This window comes from Benincasa hispida, chromosome 3 (genome assembly GCF_009727055.1).
Source record: "Benincasa hispida cultivar B227 chromosome 3, ASM972705v1, whole genome shotgun sequence".
In the NCBI taxonomy this organism is placed as follows: Eukaryota; Viridiplantae; Streptophyta; class Magnoliopsida; order Cucurbitales; family Cucurbitaceae; genus Benincasa; species Benincasa hispida.
The window spans coordinates 43,469,852-43,479,220 of NC_052351.1; the positions used below are offsets into that span (position 1 = coordinate 43,469,852).

The 9,369-nt window shown below is 29.0% G+C and overlaps 1 protein-coding gene across 1 annotated transcript; it reads right to left on the reverse strand.

Moving 5' to 3' along the window:
* Window positions 1-510: 510 nt before the first annotated feature.
* Window positions 511-2,484, reverse strand: LOC120074765. Its single transcript, XM_039028007.1, has one exon. It carries the CDS (start codon window positions 2,185-2,187, stop codon window positions 691-693), a length of 1,497 nt encoding a protein of 498 aa, XP_038883935.1. The 5' UTR covers window positions 2,188-2,484; the 3' UTR covers window positions 511-690.
* Between the last annotated feature and the right edge of the window lie 6,885 nt (window positions 2,485-9,369).

Genomic DNA, 9,369 nt, shown 5'->3' on the forward strand with positions numbered 1-9,369 from the left:
GAAGAAGGTGGAAGATGGCTGTTTGTGGAGAAAATTTGAAGATGGAAGAGAAAAATGGGTATTAGGGAGAAAATGGAGGAAGAAGATGAAAGCATTAAGGGGGAAACGGGTAAAATTTAAGATAGTGAGTGAAGTGCAAAACAACAAATTCATCACGGTCAATGAGATTCTGATGCGTCTTTTGAACATACGTATTTAGACAGATTTGACCTTCCATCTTTTTTTATTATTTATTTAATTAATTGAATGCGTCTCTTCAACAAATTTATTTAAGGCAATCGGTCAAAAAATTATTAAAATAATGTTAAATGCATCCAAATGAGGAAAAAAAATACCTTATTTTCCCTAAATGGTTTCGAAACAACCCATTTTACCCGATTAATTTATAAAACAACCCTTTATACTTTTAGAATGATATGGTACCTTCCGTCCAATTTAGACTTACATAAATTTTGTTTATTTAACCAACATTATCAATCATCAACCCAAAGATGTTAAGACATTATTATGTCCAAAAAATATATAATAATTAATAATAATAATTTGTGAACATTCCTTATGAGTAACCCAATCAATCAACATACTCTGCAAATTACCCTACAATCATCACAGAGAAGAAAAAGGAAAAATACAAATTCCCGACAGAGTTGCCAATAAAAGCTTCTAAACTACCCAATTCAATCTCTCTTTTTACATGTGATCAGAAGTCCGGCAGCATGGCGGCCGGCGATTCTCATACCTATATATACAACTCAACCCCACCAAAACCTCTACAATGGCGGCCTCCGTCTTCTCCAAATCGGAATAATGCAGGGTCTGCATTAGCAACGCCGTCGGATTCGTGTCGAACCTCTGTTTTTCCATGTTCCTCTCCGACTGCCACCGAACGGTGTCGTGAGCCAACGGCCCTAACCACCCCATCATCTCCTCCACCGCTTCCCTCCACCCCGCCGCCAGTGAATTCCCGTCACGGCCGTACCCCATTTCCTCTTCCCCTCCTCTTTTCACCCAATTATTTCTTCTCAACTTTGCCCTCACCTTCTCCTTTATTCTCGCCGGCAACATCTCGTACAGCTCCCCACGCGCCTCCTCCCCGATCGTCGCCGGCGCCAATAGACACCGCTCCGCGAATAGTATTACGTTCGCGTAGTTCATCGACAATCCCGATCCCCCCACCGTCGTCGGTGGCGCTGATGTGTATACTCTGTTATTTGCCCCCGTCGATGAATTGAATTCGCCATACCCAATTCCAATATCGTCTTTCGCTCTAATCCCACTTGGAAATCGGACCAATTCCTTTTTCCCCTTTTTTGGAATAGGGCCGGATTGTGTTACGAGTCTATATTCGTTGTCGCCGCATTTTCGATTTCCTCCGTAGAAATTCCACCTCCATACTCTGTCTCTAAGGATTCGAATTTGTGGGTTGTGATACATAGGACAAGCCTGATCGGGAGCTAATGGACCAAAGACTGTGACAATTCTAGCATAGATAAAACAGACGAGTCGCGTCATCAGTCCGACGGCATAATCGAAACTCTGATTCCACAACGAAATTTCCTTGAAATGCTTCACATCTTTCTTCTGGGACGCGAGTTTTTTATCAAACAACTCAAAATTTACCGGTGGGAATTGCTTAGGACTCATCGTTCTCCATTTCTGCAGCTTCTTTTCAGAAGCCTCCATTTCAATCAGACTTTCCATAGCAGAGTGAAGCTCCGCCGTTAAAAACACCAGCTTCTCCATTCTCGCAATCAGCTTAGCAACATTCTTGAAACCCGAATCAGATTTAACAGAATGGAAGATCCCAAGTTTCATATCAGAGAAGAGAAGGTCGAATCGGGTAAGACCCAAATCGGCGCATTTTCGGCTGAGGCGAGAAACAGAGGAGGCGGCATTGTTCAATTCCTCAAGACGCTCGGAACAAGCGAGATTGAGAAGAAACTCCTCATCTCGGGAATTCAAATAAGCGACACCCTTGGAACGGAGGATGTGGTTTTGGAGGCGGGAAATCTCGTCGTCGGAGAGAGAACGGTAGAGAGAAATGAGAGCAGCCATGGTTTTAGCAGTGTCGAAACAGAGGATACGGAGAGTAGGAGGAGTGGATTTGTCTTGGAAGAAGAATTGAAGGGTGTGATTGGTAGTGCCTTTGATAGAGCCGGAAAGCCACGGCATGGTGGCAACAACCATGGCCTTTTTGAATGGAAAAGAGTGAAGGGAGAGATGAGGCAAGGCAGTTTGGGTTGGTGTAACGGAGGAATGAAAAGGGAAGGTTTTAAGGATGAATGGAGGAAGAAGAAGGGGGGCAATCCAAATGGGTATATGAAGGAAAGGAGAGATATTAATGGAGATTTCGGAGCTGGTTCTTCAAGACGCGGTTGGACAGTTGGGATTTGCTAGGTTAAGACAGAAATTTTAGGAAGACTTGAAACTACAGAGATGATGAAAGAGAAAAGACAGACTTACATTCCAATCCAATTTTAGTTTCAAGTAGGAAATCCAAGAAATATTTTGGTCTCTTCACATTAAAATATTGTCTTTAGAGAAAAGAAAAAAAAAACCCTAATAATATAACCAAATATTAATATCGTTCTCCTAACCCTTCGGTTTTCATTTTTTGTTTTGTCATCTACTTTTTATTGATGTTTTAAAAGAATCAAGTCAAATTTTGAACATTGAAAAAAATTATTTTATTTTTAGAATTTAACTAACCTTTCAACTCTCATATATAGAAAGATGTAAATAATGGTAAGAAATTCAAAGGAAATAAACTTTATTATTATTTTTTTTTAAAAAAAAAGAGCTGCCAAACTGGTCTAAATTGCTAACAATGTAAGCCATCTCTTGTAAAGTTTGTACTATTTATCAGGGGTACAAACAAAATCTTACGTTGATTAGGAAAATAAATAATCAGAAGAAAGAAAGTTTATGTTATTTGATGTTGTTTATATCTAAAATAAACAATAATAGTCATTGTAGATATAGGTAGAAGTTATATTGTCCTTATTACTACCTACTAGCCGGTCTGAATTATATTACTCACTTGACATATTGGAAAAAGAAAAATCTAAATATTAAATTTAAATTTTTTAGAGAGAAAAAAAAACGGTTATTTAATATCCTTACAAAGTGAGATGATAATGGAGGAAAAAGACAAGGGTTGACGTTGAGTGAGGGGAAGCTTTAAAAAAAAAAACAAAATCGTGTTCACATGAAGAGATAGCTCAATTATAATTAATTTACTGATTTTGAGATTTTGTTTAACTTAAGATAATTTTAATTAAAAAAAATACCGCTAATACTTCTAGTTATTAACGTCATCTAAAGAAAAAAAAATATTCTTATATCAAAATATGAATTGTTATTTAAGTTAGATTTTCTATTATCACAAAAGTCATGATATATTTTTTTAACTCTTAATTAATTTAATTACGTTTAATTAATATAAACAATGTTTCCTATTCTAAACGTAACGAATTCTTAGATTTTTTTTCTTTTATAATTTGAAATATTTATGAAGAGTCGATAATTAGGATACACTACTTTTTTTAAAAAAAAAATAAGTGATATGAAATAAAGAATCGAATAAAATTAGAAAGAGGAAATAATAAATAAAGAATGTTCGTGAAACTAAAAATGTGGAGGCTCCGTATATGTCGGAGAAGCCCTTTAAATTCTTTGGTCAAACTTCAAACCGTCCAGCTTTGTGTCCACCACATTCTCCCCTTACCCCACCTTTTTACTAAAATATCACATCCCTAATGTAATTGTTTTAAATATAAAATTATAATTTAATTTCTATAATTTATAATCAAAATTGAGTTGATATACTTATCAAATAATTAAATTATTTATGAAGCTTTTATCAAATCATATGAACTAAATTATTTTATACATATACTTTTTTATTCACAATTATTTGATATATCATTCAGTAATATATAATTTTATAAGAAAATATCAATTTATATCTCTAAACTTTAGAGATTATATCAATTAAAATATTGAACTAATAATAGTATTGATTTAGATCCTGAGCTTTTGAAAGTATATCAATTTACTCCCTCCCTTACATTTTGTCTAGAAAAATATCATGCAAGACTTATAATTGTATTCTCAATTAGAATTTAAGATTTTCTTTGGATTTTTTTCATGCATTAATTATAATCGTTCATTCTGTATAACTAGCATGTAAAGAAAGTCTAGACACGTGTAAGAATTAATGTATAGATGATTTTAAAAAAGAAACCATTATGAATAGTCCAAATTGTTTCACTTGTAGAAATTCAAGAGTTTAGTTGATATAAATTATAAGTCTTATATGATTTTTTTTAATAAAATCTGAAAGAGTGTGTATAATGGTATATTTGCAAAAATTCAAAGTTTAAATTTTTATAGTTTAGTGTTTTAATTGATACAACTCTTAAAATTTAATACTAATAAATAAAGTTTTGAGAAAATTTCAATTTGTACACCTAAACTTTGAGGTTGTATTAATTTAAACCTCAAACTAATAATTGTATCAATTTAAATGTTCTATTTTCATAAATGTATCAATTTACATATTCATTTTGATTTAGTTAAAAAAAAAACGTGTGAAGCATTTAATTTTCAATTAAACTTTTAAATTATTATAATTGAATCAATTTAGAACTTTTATTAGGATTATATTTGAAAATTGTCAATGCACTAATTCTTTCACGTGTGTAGAACTCTTCAAATATAGATTTAACAACAATTATAATTTGCATGGACAATTTAAAAAAAAATCTTAATTGAGAGTCTAAATTGATTCGCTTATGAAAATTCAGTGGTTTAATTGATAAAATTATAAGTCAGATGGTATTTATCTAAATAAAATATATAATGAAAGATTTCTCAAAAAAGAAAAAACGAAATAGATGGTTTAAATTGATATACTTATAAAAATTTATAGTTTAAAATTAATACAACTTTCAAAAGTTTAGAAATACAAATTGATATTTGTCCTAAAATTTATTGTATATTAAATATTTTGCATATATAATTCATCATTCTCCATGAACGCTCCCTCCGGTAAACCAAGTGAAAGAGGCTTTTAAGCATGAAAATGATTTATCTCCAATCAAATTTTAGAGTACTACTTCTTACATTTACATTTTGGAACATGATTAAATGATATACTATTTTATTTTATAAAGTTCATATCATTCTTAAATATTTTTAATGTGATTTTTAAATTGAATTGAAGTAGTGAGTTTTTTTTTTTTTTTTTTCATTATCTATCGGGCTAAATATTTTCCCATTCTAGAAATTTCCAAGGCGGGTTAAAACCATGTGGCAAGTCTAAATATCCAATTATATTAATGAAACAATAACTTAACAATTGCCTCATTTTTCTATTAAAACAATTGGATCATCTTTGACAAAAACAATTTAATGGAGAAAAATCTATATATCAAAGAAAAAACATAGAAAGTTTCAATTACTATGGATGAAGTTGGGATTAATTTGAACGTTTTTTTACTAAATAGTCAAATGTTCGAATTTTCTCACCTCATATATTGTTCAACTAAAAAAATGAAATCACGATTTTCTAAATATTTCATTTTACTAAACGAAAAATTGAAGAAATAGTAATGTAATTAAAGAAGTTGACTAAATATATGATATAATAATTTGATCATTTTTATGAAACTATTTTAAATCATTCCATCTTTCCAACCCATAAACATACCTCAATCATTAAAATATTTAAGCCACGTTTACACTGTAGTCCATTATTAGTACTATAAAAAGTAGGTCTTAATTGATTATTTTATTGTTGTTTACATGAATTTTGTAAACGTAACAAGTTGTGGGGTAAGCATGAAATCTATAACTAAATCGTGCAATTTAATTGAGAAATGGAAGATGCCTAATTTGATTGTGGTTGAAAATTATGTGAGACCAACTACCTTTACCGTCACCATAACAAATATTTTTATTGTAATAATGTAAAAATTATGAATTTACTACAATTATTATTATCTTTACCTTTATCGTTATCGTTAGATTTAAGCAGTAACAGTATTTGTAATAGTTACAGTAAAATGTGACAGATACATAATTCTACATAAACGCGATAAAAAGTCATCCAATTATATTTGTATTTCAAGCCTATTACAATTCATCTATTAATGAATCTTATTTCGATTATACCAATTTTTATTACGATCTGATAAATATGACTATATTTCCTTCCAAGGGATTCAAATTCTACTTAGTCGTACTAAAAATCTCACAAATTCTCCTTCTCCCTGGTTTTGTTTGGTTGAAGGAAAAAAAAATAATAATAAATAATCATTGCCGACATGTTGACGAATTTTTTAATATGGTTGATCAAGTTTCATTTTTAGATATATTTAATTTGTGTTCTCTACTAATCATAATTAATAAATATTAATTTTAGTTTAGGGTAAATTTCCTATTTAAAAGTTTAACATTGAAAGTGGATTTCTTACAAAATTATTTTTTTTAACTTATTGATTCATCACTTGGTTATTCTCTTACAATAAATATAAATTCTATCTAGCTCAACGATTAAATTTTAATTTTATGTCTTAAAATACCTCCTAACATCATATCTAGTATCCAAAGGTGAATGTTCTATTTCATAAGCATTTAGTTTTTTTTTTTTAAAAAAATAATTAACAAAAATTAAGTATCTATGACTTTGTTCCTTTGGGTTATCTACTCATTTTAATCATAAGTTTCAAAATTCATTATTTCTTAGAAAAAGAAATAGATTTAATATTTTTTTTGAAATATTGTTAACAATTCATATGCTTCTTTAGCAAAGATGATGACCGTAAAAAATAAGTTGTAAGAAAATTCACAATTTTTTTTTAAAAAAAAAAAGTTACAAAAACTAAAATGTAATTATCAAATGAGGTCTAAAATATTAGATTTTTCTCTATGTTTTTCACCGTTATTTTAGTTACCAAATGTGATCACTACATTACTTATTCTAATCATGTGCATGACATATATTGAGTATTCTATTAATTTAAGTGACCACAAAGGTACAATTTGTACGAGTGTTAAAAAATTATGTTCAACTCAACTTAATTCTTTACCATTTGATTGGATTTAAATAAATGACAACTTTATGAGTTGGATTTGTGCATAGCTTCATGCAAAATAGTCTGGTCAACCCAAACTTATTATTAATTTTTTTATTCACAATACAATTATATTATACATATATGTATTATTTTAAATTTATTTCATTTCAAGATTTTTTTAATTATTTACTCTCTAAAAATTGTTAAAATAATTTTTAACATGTAAGGAAAGAAATTTCATGATATGAATTGAAATTGAGTTATTGGTGAGATGTTAATTCAATATATCAAAAAAATTAAATATATTTTTACATATTGACATTATTTACTTTTATTTTAAAAAAAAATGATTCGAGTATCCGAAACCAACCAACACAAATGTTTATGGTTGAGTTAAATTTGGTTCATTATTTGATAATAAATATTTAGATCGAAGAGACTATCAAAATAATTAAATTGGATCTAAAAAATGTTTCAACCTAACTCAATCCAACCGTTACCATTTATTATTAAAAAAAGGATATAATTTACCTGATGCCTAATAATAAATAGGAGTGGCTGAAAAATTATAAGAAGTATCTGGTATTATTTTTAAATTTTTAAATTTCATAAGTTAGATCGATAATTTTAAGATTTAGAAAAATCACGCATATATATAAGATGTAATTATTCTTTTATTTTATTTGATTTTAGATTGTTGATTGACTATAAAATAATTAAAAATTAATTGGACGTGACAGCCCATTCATTTCTTGCTTCTTAAATAAATATATGTTGATACTTGAGAGAGAAGTGGGAAAATGAGAAAAGAAAAGGCGAAACACATAAACATTAAAATAATCCCATATTTTAGAGTTGGTCTAATTTTAGTCTTTTTATTTTCAACTTATGAACTTTGAATAAATCTTAAATTGAATTGTTGATTTTTTTCAAAATTTTTTTATTATCTATTAATATTTTTATTATAAAATTTGAAAACATATTCCCATATTTTAAATTCTTGATTGAAGAATTATTATTATTTATCTAATTTTAATTAAAATTAAATTTATTAAAATATAAATACTAATATTGTTATTGTTTCTTAAACTGAGATTGCAATCTTGGTTGAAAATATTCTTTTTGTTGGAAACACTATTGATACTCTTCATGTTTGTCATATTCCTCGAGAGTGATCAAAGCTATTCTCATTGCAACTTTGATCTCCTCTCAAGAATATTTTTTGATTTGAAAAAATGCTTTTTCAAATAGTGTTCTCTCGCTCTGCTTTAATTTAGAGCGTAGAAGAGCTTGGTTATGTTGTTGTTGATTGTTTGTTTGTTTGTTTTTTTTATTTTTTTGCGTAAAAAAATAATAATATCGCAAGTTATGATTTTTGGAGATTAAAAAAAAAAATTATAAGTGATTGTGAAGAATTAGTCTTCATACTTAGCGTGTTGGGTTTGTGGAGTCACTATTTGGTAACATAATTAATACAATGATGGGACTTGAAATTGTCCTTTTGTCAAATATGAAACAGACTTCAAATCAAAATTTCTTCTCACAATAACATCCATAAGAATCTACTTGGAAATTGCCAGATTATGATCTTTTCAAATTCAAAGTTTTCTGGTCATGAAGGTCAAGAAATATGGAAGACTTTGGATAAAAAGATGCAACTTTTTTCAATGCCTTCTCCTACTTATGCTCTTGCACATCATTTTCTAGCAACTCTATAGCTATACATAATACCATCTTTTATACGTTGCTTTTGTTTACTTTGTTAGATTCTTCAACGTATAAATTCCTTTGTGCTCTCAACTTGTAACATGTTGGGTATCTAAATATATATTTGACGTTAAATGAAATAATATATTTATCTTCACTCATCAGCTTAAGTTTTTTGGTCAATTAGTGACTTAACATGGTATCAGAGCAGGTGGTCTAAATAGTCTCGTGTTCAAACAATTGTGGGGGCGTTTGGAGCAAGAAGTTGGTTATCATAGTCTAGTTCGGTTGTAATCATGTGTGTTTGGGATATAGATTATTTTAGTCTGGGTTATAATAATATATGTTTGAGATGTAAACTATTTTAATTTGAGAAGAAAATAGTAAACACTATAGTAATAAAGAAAAAAATGATGAATGTAAAATAGTAAAAACTATAGCGAATAGTAAATACGGTAACAAATGAGGATTTTGAAATAGTGTTGGGTGTAGCTAATTAGGGAATACAAAATAGTATTCACTATAACAAGAGGTAGTTATTATAGTTTTAGGATAATCTTCACCCTAAACATACTCTATA

Coding starts and splice junctions, on each gene's coding strand:
- LOC120074765 (XM_039028007.1), bottom strand. CDS start 2,187: ATGGTTGTTGCCACCATGCCGTGGCTTTCCGGCTCTATCAAAGGCACT.